This window comes from Neofelis nebulosa, chromosome 4, assembly GCF_028018385.1.
Source record: "Neofelis nebulosa isolate mNeoNeb1 chromosome 4, mNeoNeb1.pri, whole genome shotgun sequence".
Lineage (NCBI taxonomy): Eukaryota > Metazoa > Chordata > Mammalia > Carnivora > Felidae > Neofelis > Neofelis nebulosa.
The window spans coordinates 74,210,927-74,228,733 of record NC_080785.1 but is presented as its reverse complement, the minus strand read 5'-3'; the positions used below and the strand labels follow the sequence as shown (position 1 = coordinate 74,228,733).

The following is a 17,807-nucleotide window of genomic DNA, read 5'->3' as shown; positions in this document are numbered from 1 at the left end:
AGAGGACATGGTAGTTCTGGGCCCCTTCCCCCATACCTTAAGCATCTCTTCAATTAGCTGTTCCTGAGTTGCATCCTCCCTTTGTAAGAAACTGTTAATCCAGTAAGTAAACTTTTCTGAGTTCTGTGAGCCATTTTAAGAAACTGTGGAACTCCAAGGTGGGGATCCAGAAAACCTCTGGTTTACAGCCGACTACTCAGAAAAACAGGCAGCAACCTGGACTTGCAGTTGGTATGGGACTAAGCCCTTAACCATTGGGGTCTGTGGTAACCCCAGGTGGATAGTGTCAGAACCGAGCTAAATTGTCAAACACCCAGTGGGTGTCCACAGAGAATTGGTGTGGGAAAACCACCACACATTTGGTGACCAGAAATGTCAATAAAGTGTTCTGAGAGTTGGAGCAGAAATTGGATTTTCCCTTTCACAGCAATTTGGTCCCGGATTGTAGGGCTCCACCTACAGATCAGTGGAATACAGCAAAGAGCCAAGACATACTTTTAGGGTTATTTCATTATCAACAAAGGCACTAAATAAAGCAAGTCAATGAAGAAACGAAAATATTTTCAATATAGTGCTGGAATAACTAGATACCTAACATTAAAAAAAACAAAAACCAAACCTCAATTCCTGTCTCACACTATACTCAAAAACTAATTCCAGATGGATCATAGACGTAAACATAAATACTAAAACCATCAATTTTTTAATTATTATTTTTGGTTTGGGGTAACCCTGATGTGACTTGAATAGAACCATCAAATTTTAATAGGAAAGAACAAGAGAATGTCTTCATGACTGGGGGCCAGGCAAAGGTTTTTAGACAGGACCAGAAAGCAGTAACAATTTTAAAAATCGATAAACTAGATTTAATTGAGGTTACTCGTGTGAAAACTCAACATTAATAATTGAGTATTTCACTGTGAAACTTACCAAAATTAAATTTTTAAACTGTAAATTATATACTCACTGAAAAATTCAGGGAGATGTACACTGATGTGTACAGTTTACTTTGAAATACACCTAAAAAGTAAATGGATTGATAGATGGGCAGATATGTGATAAGTAAAATATGAATGGCAGAATCTAGATAATGGGTATACAAATGTTCACTAAAAAATTCTTCTGACTTTGAAATTTCTTACTAAAATGGTGGGGAAATTTTAATAATAGAAAATATAATTTGTGTATTTTTAAAAGTTTATATATAAAAGCCAGAGAGACAAACTTCATAAAAGATGGTATCAGAAATATTTAAGCCAGAAAGAATAATGCCTTGCAATCTCTCCTGCCCATCAAAACCTCATAAAGTAGTAAGCTCAACAACAAAGATGGCTTTTCAGGGAGCAGAAAAAGATAAAGCTAAATTACTAGAATTTAAGAAAAGCCTTGCTAAGCCTTAGTTTCCATTTCTGAAAAGTGAATAAAATAGTCCCTTCCTCAGTGTGACTGTGAAGATTAAACAGAGAAAAAAGCTAACATAAAATGCTTATCATTAGCACAGCACTAGTGTGGTCCATAAATGCACTTACTTCTAGGAGCCATATTTAAGAAGGGGGTTTACAAACCATTCCATATTCAAATACAATAACTAAGGAGAGGCTTGGCTTACAGGGAGACTGGTTAAGGGATTATTTTTATTTATTTATTTATTTTTGAGAGAGAAAGAGGAGGGGGGGGGGCAGACAGAGGGAAAGAATCTAAAGCAGGCTCCACATCCTGCATGGAGCCTGATTGGGAGCTCTATCCCATGACTGTGAAATCATGACCTGAGCTGAAGTTGGATGCTTAACCACCGAGGTGTCCCTGCTTTAGAGAGAGAAGGAATCCCAAGCAGGCTCTGCGCTGTCAGCTTGGATCCTGATACAGGGCTCTGCCTCACAACTGTGAGATCATGACTTGCGCCAAAATCAAGGGTCAGACACTTAAGCCACTGAGCCACCCAGGCACCACCAAAAGATTATTTTTAATAGATGCAAACTAGAAGTGTCCTAACTATGAATTAACAGAAAAATGGGTAATTTCACAAAACGTAATATGAAAATGAGTTAAGCTACATGCTATACACACCAACACAAAAAATTACAAAGTAAAGAAATGATTGAAGAAATTGGACATACTTAACACAATCATATGGGGTAGAACCGTGTCCCCCCCAAATTCACAGCCACTCAGTTTCGAAAGTAACCTTATTTGGAAATCAGACTTTGCAGATATAATGAGTTAAGATGAAGTCAAACTTGGTTAGAGTAAGCCTGAAATCCAAGGCTGGTGTCTTTCAAAAGAAAGCAATGCAAAGACTCACAGACACCCGAAGGGCAGAGGCCATGTGAAATCAGAGGCAGTGACTGGAGTGATGTAGCTACAAGCCAAGGAATGCCAAAGACTGTAAGAGCCAGTGAAAGCTAGAAACAAGCAAGGAAAGACACTCCCCTAGAGCCTTCAGAGAGAGCAACGCCTTGCCAACGCCTTAATTTCAGACTTCCGACTTCCAGCTTCCAGAAATGGAGAATAAGTGTCCATTTTTTTTTTATTTTTTAGAGAGAGCATGAGCAGCGGAGGGGCAGACAGAATACCAAGCAGGCTCTGCACTGTCAGTGTGGAGCCTGATGTGGGGCTTGAACTCATGAACCTTGAGAGCATGATTTGAGTCGAAACCAAGAGTCAGACACTTAACCGATTGAGCCACCCAGGTGCCTCTAAATGTCTTTTAAGTCATCCAGTTTGTGGGAGGTATAGTAGCCCTAGGAAACTAACACAATGATGAAAGATTTGAAGGAACATTAGATCTACATTCAGATAGCTCAGAGATAGATAATACAGCTTCAGAGAACACAATTAGGACTGTAAATGGGATGTTGAAACAGATGGCAGTTCTTTTTTTTTTTAAAGTAAGCTCCAGGGGCGCCTGGGTGGCTCGGTCGGTTAAGCGTCCGACTTTGGCTCAGGTCATGATCTCGCGGTCTGTGAGTTCGAGCCCCGCGTCAGGCTCTGCGCTGACTGCTCAGAGCCTGGAGCCTGTTTCAGATTCTGTGTCTCCCTCTCTCTCTGCCCCTCCCCTGTTCATGCTCTGCCTCTCTCTGTCTCAAAAATAAATAAACGTTAAAAAAAAAAAAAATTTTTTTTAAAAAATAAAATAAAATAAAGTAAGCTCCACACCCAATGTGGGGTTTGAACTCCCAACCCTGAGACCGAGTCGCATGCTTTACTGACTGAGCCAGCCAGGTGCCCCCAGATTATAGCTCTAATACAAGTTTTTAAAAATGGGAGCTGTCTGGGGCACCTGGGTGGCTCAGTCAGTTGAGTGTCACGATCTCACAGACCGTGAGTTCGAGCCCCGCGTCGGGCTCTGGGCTGATGGCTCAGAGCCTGGAGCCTGCTTCCGGTTCTGTGTCTCCCTCTCTCTCTGCCCCTCCCCCGTTCATGCTCTCTGTCTCAAAAATAAATAAACGTTAAAAAAAAAATTTTTTTTAATGGGAGCTGTCTAAAAAACTAAGTGAGCTACCATAGAAGGTAACTGAGCCACCTGTTACCTAAATAAGTTCAAATGGAAGCCAGGTAATTGAATAATCTATGACTTTTTCATAAGAGATTTTGTATACCATTTTATTAAATATGTTTGTAAGATAATAAGATCTGAAGTTCCTAAACGACTTTATACTTTTCCTTTACATATGGAAAAAGTGTGGCCAATGACAAAAAGGTCATGCCACTTAAAATCTCTGGAAAGACTGAACAAGAAGTCCTAGAATACAGTTTAATCTGCACAGTGCCAGTGAAATGGGAAACTACTGCAGGAACAAGGGTCTGCCTGGATAATATAAGGGTATTAACTGAAAACGTACGTTTTCAAATGTATGTTTGCAAACCTATGCACAACCTGCCCAAATTGAAAGACGATTTTATCTTAAGGATACAGGCAGAGAACCAAAAAGTTAACTAACAATCCAGAAAATTTTCAATTTAAAAAAGACTGCTTTTACTCTTTTCTGAAACAAACACTAGTAAGCTGTAATATTTAATCTGAAATAACTGCCTGAATGGTGTGCTAATTCCAGTGGCTCTTTAAAATAACTCATAAAGAGCTTTAAATACTATTTTAAGGGAAAAGAGAGTGAACTATCAAAATTAACCCTGATAAAACTAAATTAGTTAAAAGGTAAAAGAGCATTGTGTAAAAATTCATAAAACTATTTCCTTTAGTACAAATAACGTACTTTTTCTAATTTGGCAAAGATTGTACTCCTACAAATGTTTACAGGAATGTCCGTATGAGGAAAGGAAAAGGTATTTGTAAATAAAATTCACATGGGTTATTTTGACAAACATCAACACATTCTCAGAACAAAAATTCCAAATGTAAAATGGTATCTTACCAGCTCCAAATGGCACATAGGCAAACTTCTCTCCTGATGCTGGATTGTCCTGTAAGTAGCGATCAGGATTAAAGTCCAGGCGTTCTACCCATGAGTCTTTAAGTCTTTGATTGACAGTAGGAGAAACACACACCTGATGTCCTGGAGGAATGGTATAACCTGCCACAGTCTACAAATGAAAGCAACACATTTCCTTAGAAAATATAACAATATTTTACCAAATAACCAGACCACTGTGTAATAAAGCATTAACCCACATGAGCTATACTTATATTTAAAAACTAGCTAGATGACAGGCCAGCTGAAAATTATTTTAACTCAAGATGACTTCCAAGTGACCCAAAATGGAGCTGGAAATTAAAAAAAGCTATAAACGCCTCAGAGGTAGCAGAGGGATTTCAAGGAACCTTCATAATCCAATTCATATTCTTCCATACTGTCAGAATTTTCTTCAACATGTTTTTTTTTAAACCAAGAAAAAATATATTACCATTTTAAAAACCCTAATTGTTAAGTAAAAATGCAGGGAACAGATTAGAATGTATATATTCTGCAATTATTTATATAAAAATATCTGTATAAATTGAATATATAATTATATATCAAGAGTTAGAATACATAAAATTGAAATTACACAGAAATGATTATTCTTTCTTAATTAGAAAAATTCTCTTTGCTATTATAATATTTCTTCTTTTTGATAAATACAAACTGGACGCACGAAAGGGGAAATCTAACCAAGAGACTTACCTGAGGGGTTTTGGCCATTCTCATCATAGTCATTATAGGAGGTCGAAGTCTTAATGTTTCTTTTATACAGCGATCAAGTACATTTAGATCCTTGAGCTAAAAAAGGAAATCATTTCCTGAGTTTTACAAATTTTAACTTACTTCAATAGTATGCAATATTATTTAAACTTCTGGTAGAAGTACAGAAGTAACTAGTTCAGTAGCTGAGATTATCTTGTTCTATTACTAACCACAGTCAACAAGAGAAAGGAGGCAAGACACCCACAGGAGAGGTAATCACCCTGAAGAATGGCATAGTAAGGACCTGCAAAAATTTACTTATCTAAAAAGGTGAAAACACTAGCAAAAATCATCAATGTCAGCTTTTTCAAAACCTGTGATTAAATGTTTAGAGCGGCATTATTCATAATAGCCAAAAGATGGAAACCTAAATGTCCATCAACTGATGAATAGATAAACGTGGGATATCCATACAATGGAATATAACTTGGCAATAAAAAAGGCCAAAGTACTGATACATGCTACAACGTGGATGAAACTTGGAAACATGCCAAGCGAAAGAAGCCAGTCCCATTTGTAGGAAATTGTAGAATAAGGCAAATCCATATAGACAAAAAGATTACTGGTTGCCAGAGGCAGGAGAAATGGAGCATGACTGCTAATGGGTACCAGCTTTCTTTTGGAAGTGATTTAAGTGTTCTAAAATTGTGATACCATCACAATTCTGACTATACCAAAAAAACACTACACTGTACACTCTAAATGGATTCTATGGGGGGCGCCTGGGTGGCTCAGTCGGTTAAGCGTCCGACTTCGGCTCAGGTCATGATCTCACGGTTCGTGGGTTCGAGCCCCGCGTCGGGCTCTGTGCTGACAGCTCAGAGCCTGGAGCCTGTTTCAGATTCTGTGTCTCCTTCTCTCTGTGACCCTTCCCCGTTCATGCTCTGTCTCTCTCTGTCTCAAAAATAAATAAACATTAAAAAAAAAAAAAATTAAAAAAAAAAATGGATTCTATGGTATGTAAGTTATGAATCAATTAAGCTATTGTTTTAAAAGTTATTGGGGCGCCTGGGTGGCTCAGTCGGTTAAGCAGCCGACTTCGGCTCAGATCATGATCTCACGGTCCATGAGTTCGAGCCCCGCGTCAGGCTCTGTGCTGACTGCTCAGAGCCTAGAGCCTGTTTCAGATTCTGTGTCTCCCTCTCTCTGACCCTCCCCCGTTCATGCTCTCTGTCTCAAAAAAATAAACGTTAAAAAAAATTTTTTTTTTAAGTTATTAAATCAGGAATGAAAAAGGAGACATCACTGTTGACCTTACAGAAATAAAAAGGATTGTAAGAGAATACTATAACAATTTTAAGCCAACAAATTAGGTAACCTAGATGAAATGGACAAATTCCTAGAAAGACATTAACCAAAGACTCGGGATGAAACAGAACACATGATCTATAACAAATCATCAAACAACTTCCCACAAAGACAAGCAGACTGAGATGGCTTCACTGGTGAATTCTAACCAGACACATAAGAAAGAATTAATACCAATCCTTCATAAACTCTTCCAAAAAAATAAAAGAGGGAACACTTACAAACTTATTCTATTAGACCAGCATTACTCTGATATCAAAACCTGTCAAAGACATCATGATAAAACTACACACCCAAAAATAAAACTACACATCAATATCCCTTATGAATAGATGCTAAATTACTCAACAAAATACTAGCAAACTAGATCCAACATTAAGACATTTCAGGGAGGGCTATGGGGAGTTTTCTAAAAATAAAGAAGCTAATTTAATTTACAGTAAATAGAAGATCTCAAATTGCCCCCTCTAAAAATTAGCCACTCATTAGATACTCAAAGTCATAAGGCAGCAATGAAATTAAAAATCCACAAACCTGATCGTAAGTTAAAGGAGGCAGATCTTCTCCGCAGACTGTCTTCTGTTCTAAATAGCATTTTTCTTGAAGTGTTTTGTCTCTGGCCAAAAAGAAGCCCATCCAGGCACTCGTAGTTGAAGATGTATGCTGCCCTGCCAAGAGCAGTCCAATAAGCATGCCTGCCACTTCATCATCTGTCAGAGGACGCCCATCCCTACAGAGTGAATCACAAACACAAATTTACCATTGTGGCAGACCCATTTCAGGCCTCAACATTTATTTTTTTTTTATTTTTATGTATCTATTCTGAGAGAGAGAGAGAAAGTGCAAGCGGGGGAGAGAGGCAGAGAGGAGAGGGAGAGAGAATCTTAAGCAGGAGCAAGCTCCATGCCCAGCGCAGAGCCCAAGAGGGGGCTCTATCCCATCACTGTGAGATCATGATCACTGTTGAGATCATCCCATCACTGTGAGATCTATCCCATCACTGTGAGATCATGAGCCAAAATCAAGAGAAGCTTAAACGAGTGAGACACCCAGGCACCCCTTGTCAACATTTAAATAAAGGGTCATGGTGAATACATTTTTCAGGTATAATAGTCTCTTGCATTTGCCCATCACAAGTGAGAATTTTTCCCCCTTTAGGGAAAAGAGAAAGACCAAAGACAAATAGGATTTTGATTACAAAATACTTCCCTGCAGTTTATCAGCAAACTTTTTCCCATGCACAGTCACTTGGGACTTCACTAAGGCATAGGTTCCCACTATTTTATGTCTCATCCATTGAAAAAGTCCAAGGGTCACAGCTACTAATTCTGTTAGCATCATTACTTTTTAATTGTAATTATTTAACTATGTTGTAATGTATAATTTCCTGCATTAGCCTGACACATGCTAAAAGAGCTCTTACTTGTAAGTAGAATCTAGTAAAGTTTGAAGAATGTCATCAAGTTTTTCTTCTGACTGTCTGCGTTTCTGGATTGCTTTATAGAAAATATTCTTGATCTCTCGATGAGCTCTGTCCCTGCGTCTGCAATTCAAAGATGAAAATGACTAAGAAGTACTTTCTGGCATCAGTTCATTTTGAAAATAACCTTATTTAACTAATTTGAATAACTATAATAATCGACAAAAAATCAGAACCAAGAGGAAAAAAAAAAAAAGCCATAAAATTCTTATACTGTTAGAAATGTCCAGGGTCCTTAAAGGCAAGAAAGGTGTCTTTACAATATGTGACCCTGACTATTAACATACCACCACCTGCGTTCTAATGAAGGTCTAACATAAGACTTGTGATTATTCCTGTAGAATCCATTTCTGGTTTAACAGCAGAATAATCCTTTAAATTAATGGAATTCCAATTTTGACCAAATTAATTCTTGAAGAAGATAGTCATTCTGGTTTTTCTGTAGGATTCAGTATTTGAATAAACTTAAGATTTATTTAGGATTATATAAAATCTAGGATTTAGAACATGACTATAGCATATAGGATTTGATTCTTTTTATTTTCTGAGACCACATGTTTTGTAAGGGGCAAAAACACTAGTAGAGTCACAAAACAAACTTCAGCTCCCCAAATCTTACCTTTAAAGTAGGGCACTCACTGGGTAACAGGTACTCTAAGTGTTTTACATGAATTACCCACTTTGACCTCCTGTGAGGTAGATGCTATTATCCTCAATTCACAGGTAACTGCATGAACTCACTAGAGCCAGAAAGCAATGCAGGTGAAATTTAAAACCAGGCAATCTGACTACCTAGCCCCTTTGTAACCAAGCCTTCTAATAAAAATTGCTGCCCTGCTTTGTTTGTAAGACTGTCACTGAGGATCAACTGAGATAATGTGGGCAGAAGAAGTTTACCAAAATGAACACAGCAGTGCCAGGAAAAACATAAGGCCTGTTTAAGAAAAGCAATGGAATACTTTGGTTAAATCAGTTGGTTCAGGTAAGACCGAGAAAGACTGGGCTGAAGTGTGAAAGGTCTATTGTACCAAGCTCAGGAACTTCTGACTTCATCCAGGAGACAGAAGAGGTAAAAACAGACTTGATGCGCATTTCTGGAGAATCCATTACAGGCTATGCATGAAAGAATTCTGAAAACTGCAAAGCTCCTTATAAAGTATTACGAGTTCTAAAGAATTCCAGAGAAACCCTCCTGGTTTTCCTTTTTTCTTCCCCTCTTTATCCTGTAACTATATAGAAGTAGCAGAAGGAAAAGGGAGTACCAACTTAACTCCTCTCCATCTCTCACCTGAACAGCAGTGAATCAACAGGTACAGAGAGCCCACTGATACACAAGCTGTATGTCAAGTCCTATAAGCAGTATTTCTTTGTATCAGATGGTCCCTGCCCTTAAGGAAATCACAGTATAGTTGTAAGAAGAGAGAGAAAATTAAAGAAAGCCACTAATACTTCAAAAAAAAGACATTTCACAATATGCTATAAAAACAGTCAAATATTTTCAAATAAGTGCATAGAGGGGTGTATCACCTTCAGATAGAGTTGAGAGACTTTCCTGACTACAAGGAATATGTGCGATAAGTAGGTTTTAAAATATTAGAACAGCTGGACAACAAATCACTTCTTTAATAAACTGAAACTTATCTTCAATGAGCTCACTATATACAGAAAACCTGTCTTGAATTCTTATAGAAGAATGGGGGCTCATAATCTCCCCTAATTTGTCTCTTTTATTTTTTATCTTTGTTAACGTAAAGTATACCGACACTACAGCAGTTCTACAGTGAAATAAGCATAGTTTTTTTTATCCATACCTGAAACTCGGCAAAGGGAGCCAACCTGGTAGCAGCCAGGCTGCATGGCTGAAACCTCCATCCAAATCTGCATACAGTTGTGCCACTTTCTCATTGAGTTGACTTCTGATTTCCTTTCCATGCAAACAATGGCTAGCTGTTAAAATTATGAGCTCAGAAAGAGCTTCAAACAAATCTAGAGGAAAAAAGATCATTCCCGTTCTATTACCAAATATTCTTTTGAAATGTTCTGTTTTCTTAGAGATATGAAAGTATTAAAAAGGAAAATTAAGAACAAAAACCAAAGATCCTTCCTGTTCATATCATCAAAAAAAGCCTACAGACAGACATGTGGACACAACAAAGAGAGGCAAGAAACTCATGATGGGAAGCACTCCCAAGTGGCCAAAACAGGGGCCACAAAGACATCTTTAAACCTCACTCATGACTCTTCAAAATTGAAGATAAAAACGAATATAGTTGCAGGAGTTCCAGGTCGCAGTGTAACAAAAGCAGCAAAAGGTTATTTAGTGCATCAGAGATGCTTCCCAAAGAACAGCAGTCCAAAGACTGAAGAATGGGTTATTTCCCAGGTCAAAAGCAGGAAAATCAGGACAACAATTTGAAGTCTTGACCGTATATGAAAGAAAACTGTAACTAATCACCAATTGGTATATCCCAAATTTTAGACCAATGTAGGCAAGCACATTTGGATGACATTTAAACGTCCTAAAAATAACCCAGTTGCGCCTTGCTCTTTAATTCCACATGTACCAAATGAACTTCCAGTTATCACCTGGCTTTCCAATGAGATTTGCCAATGAAGTTAAGCAAATTCTGGTGTTCTCAGTGCTACAACTTTGTCTCACTTGTATTCATTAAGTTGGCATTCTAGTTTATACATCAGCTTGTTATATGGTTAGAAACAGATCACATCAACTTTGGGTGTATTAAAAATAAAATCAAGTTTCTGGACCTTTTATAGAAACTGAAGGCCATGCCCAGAAAAAACATGGGGACCTAAGAAGAGGTCTTGATGCTCCGTAGGCACATGTTGCTTCCTGCTTTGGGCATGGCAATTTTCTCTGAAAGGAACACTTATTGTCCCATTTACAGAATGGATTCATACAAATATCCAAAGAATGTCAAATTATACTCAGTATACTCTGTACATAACGCAAGAGAGCATATAATACATTTGGTGGTAAAATAAACCTATGTACTTAAATTTACTTTTTTCATGAATTAAATCATTCTCATACAATATTAAATAAATAAGGTATTATATACAAAACTAAATCGCTTAGATTTTTACTTGCCCACTGGGGTGAAAAAAAAAAAAGTTATTTTATTGTCTTAAAATGACCTTGCAAAAAGTTTTACATTCAGTTTATTTTAATCTTTAAAAAACGATTTTTATATTATTTGTACAAATGAACTGAATAACCTGCATGTTAGTTAACCCATTTTAAAAGTTTTGCTAAATGAGTGGTAAAATCACTTCCTCTTGGGTCTTTTTAACTCTATGGTTATCAAAACATGTTCTTGCCATTAAATCTAAGGAGGTTTCACAAATGCTGTAGCTTGTTTTTTTATACATACCATATATTCTTATGTTTCTAGTCATAAAAAAGTAGAAATATTAGGATAAATGCAAAACCAAAACATTTGCTTACTTTTTTCTCCACTTTCTCCCCAACTTTGAAAGTATTCCTTTGTTTCTTTTTCAATTATAGAAACGTGCTGTCTAAAGTGGGCTATGTTAAGGCCACTTTTTAACATTTTCTTCTGCTCCAAAAACACCTTAAAAATATTAACGGTATAATACCAAGCATTAAAACACAATTTTGTTTTGTCACAAGATTCATTTAGGCTATTATAAGAACTCTGTAACACCCAAAGAAAACAATATTCTGAAAAAAGATTAAAAAACAATAAAAGGAATTTTTTTTAATTTTTTTTTTTTAACGTTTATTTATTTTTGAGACAGAGAGAGACACAGCATGAACGGGGGAGGGGCAGAGAGAGAGGGAGACACAGAATCGAAAGCAAGCTCCAGACTCTGAGCCATCAGCACAGAGCCCAACGCGGGGCTCGAACTCACGGACCGCGAGATCATGACCTGAGCTGAAGTCGGACGCTTAACCGACTGAGCCACCCAGGCGCCCCAAAAGGATTTTTTTTTTAAACTACATCAGACATGGGAAACTTAGCGCGTTTACATGGATCTGAAGTAATGTGTGGAGAAACACCTGGTACGTGGGCCTTAGACTAACAATAAATTAGGAACCCCACCTCTGCCTTCCTTCCTACATACACATTTTGCCACTCCTCACTCCAGGGCTTACCTTTCCTATCCTGTTATCTTCTGGTATTCCAAACCAACCCAGACACCAACAGCATCTCCCAAAGGTTCATTACACTTTGATATCATTTTTATCCTACTTCACATATTCTCCCATTCTATTCCCAAACAAGTATCATTCCTTTCACTATCTTCCAGAAGTTTAATTATGATTCAATATAGTCTGACTAAAATAAACTCACCCTAAGATAACCAATGGTTTTAAACCATTGGGACATTTCTATTTTAAGAATCTGATCAGCAGTATGAAAAAAATAGATATATTTGACCACAGGGATTTTCCAGGGCTCTTGCTTTTGGCCTTGAGGAGCCATTCATTTCCCCACAGCCCCCCACCCACCCCCATCCCCAGAAATAACATTTGATGTTGACTCCTAACTGCTGCACTGGGATACTAGGTAACGTGTGGTAGGATCTCAGCCAGAGCCCACACCAAGCAATTGAGCCAATGATCTCATTTGTGTTTTTTGTATCAACTTGCAACACTTTAATATTGGACTTTAGGAGGAGGAAAGAAACCAAACTTCTAAAGCGAACAATCTCTAGCTCAAAACAAGCTCTTATGCTAGAATTTCAGAGGAGTGGGATGGCAGGAGGACCTTCTGATTAAAAAATGGGATTTTCTTGTCACCCAATGGACTCAAATTCCAATGCACTGTTATCACTGGTTGTATTTCTCTGTGCAGGAAACCATTTAAAATTGCTTAGCCCGTGCCTGCAACTACAAAACAAATACCCATTCTTTGTCAGTTACCTAGGGGTTTTTGTCTTTTGAATGTCTCATTCTCCAGATTTTTGAACCAAGGAATGAATTGTTTCCACATTTTCCATGTACAATATTACACTACTACCTATAACATTATATTATAGATATGTCTTTCTTGGCGAGAAGAGCATCACCTACTGGATTAGGGACATCATATGCAACTCCCTTCCCAAACACAGGTGTTGTCAGGCGACTGTAGACATCTTCTGCATTCAGGTCTTCATTTTTACTATTAAAAAGCAGTGCAGCAGCATCACTCCCCAGAAGGTAAGTAAATGTCTTGCCCACCATGGTAAAGCTAAATACAGGTCCATACTAAAGAAAGAAAAGCAGCCTTAGTGATGATGGTAAAAAATATGGAGCACTAAAGAAATACTAACCTCTTTATTTTTGAAAATTAAAACGTGCATAAGCCTTAATGCAGTTATTCACCCAGTCTTTGTGCAGATTTATAATTTTATTCATCCAGTTCCAAATGAAATATGAATAAATTTTTCATTTTTTTTCAGTTTATACTGAAAATATTTACTATCCTTTACACAAACATAATTTTAATAATTATTCTTTCATTATTGGACAAATGGGTGATGTGTCAGTTTTTTCATTTCTTATGGATATTTCTGCAATGAGTATCTCTGAGAATATAGATTTTTTTTCCCGTTGGTTAGAGAAAAGTTTATAGGAGTCACCAAAGGTTATGATCTTTACATTATTATACAAGTTACATAGTATTTGCTGTGTAAAGACATCGGAAGTTTATTTAGTTATCCGTTTTTACTACTATCTCACCAACACTAAATGATTTCATTTTTAATTCTTTGTTAATCTGGTTGAGTGTTAAATGCTTTCCCTTGCAGTTTTCTGATTATTTTGAAGACAAGGCTCTGAGGATATAATTGTGAACAAAAATACTGTTCCAGACTCATGACGCTTAATCTACTGAAAAAGATACCACTTAAAATCAAATAATCACATCACCAAATGTAAAACTGCAAATGTGACAAGTACTACTGGAAGGTAAGTATCTCTGTGATAAAAGAACTGATACAAGGGAGACCAAAGAGAAGAAAGACCACCTGAGCTGAGGCTCCAAGGATGAGGAGGAATTAGCACGGTGGCCAGACATGCACAAAGGTCCTGAAGCAAAGAGTGGAGGAAAGGACAGAGGAGCATAGTCTGCAGAGCCTACACCAGAGTCTCAGAAGCCATATTCAGGAGTTTTTTCCTTACAGGCAATGAAAAGCCATAGAAGATGTTAAACTGCATACGAGAGACACACTGATGTATGCATATTTTAAAAAGAAAGGTCCCTCTGGCTGTTATAGGAAGAAGAGGGAGGGACAAGAACAGAAAGAATACCAGAGGACGAGTTAGAGCCTATTACAGGAAACTGATGATGAAAACTTGCCACATGGTTAATGGTGGGACAATGCCCATAGAAGCAAATGTATACTGAGTTATTCTGGAGAATCTGCAGATGGAAATGGATTAAGAGAGGGAGAGGGAAGTATCAAGAATGAATCATAGGCTTCAGTTCACTGTAAAACAGAACAATGGTGAGAAGAAAGAACAGGACAACCAGGATTGGAGAGAGAAAAACCAAGGGTGAGACTTTAGAAATATTGGATTTCTGATGCCTTTGAGACATCTCAGAAAAGAATCACGTGAGAGGTGAACATCCAGGTCTGGAGCTTATTAATTTGGGTGTCATTCACATATGGCTGGTAACTGAAGCTGCAGGTAGAGAGGAGATCACCTAGGAAAGAATAAAGGCCAAGGACCAAACCTCCATGAACCCCAACAGTAAATGGCCAGGCATGAGCCCACAAATGAGTTAGAGAAGACACAGTCAGAGAAGCAGGGGGAAAAAATGAGAGAAGCCACATTTAAGGAGGAGGGAGTAGTTGTGGTTACCAGTGACAAATACAGCTGAGAGGTCAAGTTCATTGAATCAGGAAATGGAGCTCATTAATCAAGGGCGGTATGAAGAGTAAGTAAACAGGAGATGTGGAAACAAAGTAAGTACAGAAAACTTGCTAAAGGGGGAAGGACATGAGAGGAGACTGAGTGGTCAACAGAAGCTCTGGTCCTTTTGACCTTTGAAAAATTTTTCAGAGAACATGGGAAAGATCCAGTTGAAGAAGACACTATAGAAAGAAGAAAAACAGCATAATGTTCCTAAGACAAAAGATGGATTGAGACTTTAACTTCCAAAAGGAAACAAAATAAAAACCAAGGTGACAGCACCTAGTAGGCTAGAGCCCAAGATTCTAGAGCCAGACTACCAGGGTTCACATCCAGGGTCCTCCACGTATTAGCTATTGTGACCTTGCTCCTACAGACAGAGAATTTAACTTCTCTGTACTTCAGTTTCCCTCATCCATAAAATGGAAATAATGACAGTTCCTACTATTATCAAGATTATATATACATATATATATATACATACAGATTATATCCATGATGTGTATGTCAGATATAAATGTATTATAGAAGAGTATGTTGGCCATAGTAAACATTACATGTGTTGTATTACTATTATTATTATTAAAAGCCTACAGAGTTGGAAATCAGACCATATATAAATCCTGGCTTCACCACTAACCAGCAGGGAGCCCAAGAGCAAATTATATAACCTGTTTCTCAGTGTTATCATGTATAAAATGGATATACCTGAAAGGAATTTGTGGAGCTTCAGTGAAATAATCTATCTAAAGCACTCAGTATTGGCACAAAGTAAGTGTTTTATAATTAGTGTAACAGGAAGAAAAGAGAATGTATGTTTCAAAGTGGGAGCATGAGAGAGTTCTCTTTGGATGGTTATACATCTCTCTTTAAAGAGGAGACGAAATCATCTGCTTTGATAGGAAGATTCAGAAGTTTAGAAAACGAAGGTCTGAACTGTCAGTGTGGCAAACACAAAGTATGCCAACCATACTTTGGCATGATACGACTGTTGAGCAGTGTTCAAAGCTCATTCAAGGTAGGGAATCATGAAGTTAGGAAGGAACTTCCTAACTGGTGCAAGAAGAAAATGACTAATAGCCTCCCTCCAAGGTTGGGGTTTTACCATGTAAGTAAAATGAAAAGGAAACATATGGTATTGGCTAAAGTGTAACTGAAATGGTGGACCATGGTGCCAGACCAGAAAAAGAAGGAAAGTAAAGAGGCTAATAATAGATCAGGAGAAAGTAAATGGGACAATGGACTAGAAGATCTAATGAGGTCAAAGAATGGTTACAATGGAAGGAGCTGTACAGGCAAGCTGGGAAAAGAAGTTATGGTCTCAGAATAAAGTGTCTAAATTTATACTGTGGAAATGAAACCATTAAGAGTGACAACCATTCAAAGTGGGCCTGTGGAATAAATGGTTGAATCAGCACAGGAAAGCTTGTTAGAAGGGCAAAGATCTGAGTGGCCATGGCATCACCTAAGTAGACAAAACTGAAGTCACAGAAGAGATTTAAAGCAGGTTAGAAAATCCCACAGATGACTGGTTAAGAAAAATAAGGGTCAATCAGTATCAATTTTAACTATGATCAGTAAGTACAAAATTTAGGCTAGTGGTTTTTAGGCCATAGCTGCCAGAACTACAGGTTCCCTCAGGTGATGTTTCAGAGATCACCCAGGACATGGAAGAGATTAAGAGGATCTCCAAGACCCTTCCAGCTCTTAAACAGGAGCAGCTCTAATTTAATCTGTTTCCTATACTGAGGAGAAGCACAAGATCACAAATTTTTTTTAATGTTCTGCCATATAAAAGAAAGTTTGAAAAGCACTAATTTCTTTTCCTGTAATTATTTGGAAGACTTACCTTCTCATATGCATTTTCTAGGAATTCAATTGGACTTTTCCCAAATGCTATGGCATGTCCAAGGAATGGAATTGGAGAGAAAATGTATGGTGGACTTTTCTGCAAGAGAAAACAAAATGTGGACTCACATTTCATTCTAAAGGAGAAATCCAGTTTAGGTTCATGACCAAACAAATGAAATAAAAAATAAAGCATCAATATTAACTTAAGAACAGCTAAACTGCAAATATCTTAGGAGTGGCCATAGTAAACAGAAACTCAGAACGTGATGTAAGATAAATAACTAGACAAACACAAAGGTATTGCAACTGCACATGCTGAACACTGTCCAGAATATTTATTTGTGGCTCTAGGCAACTTTCTTAACCAACAGCAGTTGGGGGGGGAAAAAAAAAAAACAGGGAAAACAAACAGCATCTTCACCACTACCACTCACAGTTTTAGTCCCAGATTCTTGTCTAAAGAAGATATAGAAAAAGACAAACAGTAACTTGTACAGAAAGTTAAATGTTTAAGAAGCTACATTTATCAGTAAACAAAACACATCTCATCCATTGATTTTAAAGAGAGGGTAGATCAGTCCTAGCAGGTGCTTTAGCACTCACTATAAAAGGCACTTTCATAAAACTTTTAGTTCGTACATTCCACTGTACAAAGGCAGTGGAATGTAAAACTGTAAAAGGCAGTTTTAAAAGCTACTTGGTGTTGGCTGGTTAAGGATGCATTCATCAAATATATTCGGTAAGTATGAAGCTAATGGTCAATAAAGGCACTAAATTAAAGACACTGATACTTCATTGGCACAAGAAGTGACAATTCAGTCACTCTTACCCTACCAAACACTCCCCCCTTCAGACTGATATTAAGTCGCCATTAGGGGCAATATCACAGGCCGCAGGACATTGAACCCCACAAGGGCGCAGTCATCAAGACGACCGCCACAGGGACCGAAGCTGCCAGGGGCATCCCATCCCCAGTAGGGACTCCGCCAAAGTCTGTAACACTACTATGATCCTGGAGGTCCTGGCCAGCCGGACCCCCAGCACCAAGGCTAGCAAGGTCAAGGCAGTCTCAACCACCAGCAGCAGAGTTGCGGCCACC

The 17,807-nt window shown here is 37.9% G+C and overlaps 1 protein-coding gene across 5 annotated transcripts in view; it reads right to left on the bottom strand.

Moving 5' to 3' along the window:
- Positions 1–17,807, bottom strand: part of LOC131509419 (lanosterol 14-alpha demethylase) — a 55,612-nt gene that overhangs the window by 2,208 nt on the left and 35,597 nt on the right. For all 5 annotated transcript variants that reach the window (XM_058725125.1, XM_058725126.1, XM_058725127.1 and 2 more), the window contains 8 exons: positions 16,707–16,805; positions 13,031–13,207; positions 11,438–11,564; positions 9,783–9,957; positions 7,915–8,034; positions 7,026–7,221; positions 5,124–5,219; positions 4,374–4,542 (listed from right to left, as the gene is read on the bottom strand). In XM_058725125.1, coding sequence (XP_058581108.1) covers positions 4,374–4,542; positions 5,124–5,219; positions 7,026–7,221; positions 7,915–8,034; positions 9,783–9,957; positions 11,438–11,564; positions 13,031–13,207; positions 16,707–16,805 — 1,159 coding nt within the window. The remainder of the gene's footprint in view (positions 1–4,373; positions 4,543–5,123; positions 5,220–7,025; positions 7,222–7,914; positions 8,035–9,782; positions 9,958–11,437; positions 11,565–13,030; positions 13,208–16,706; positions 16,806–17,807) is intronic.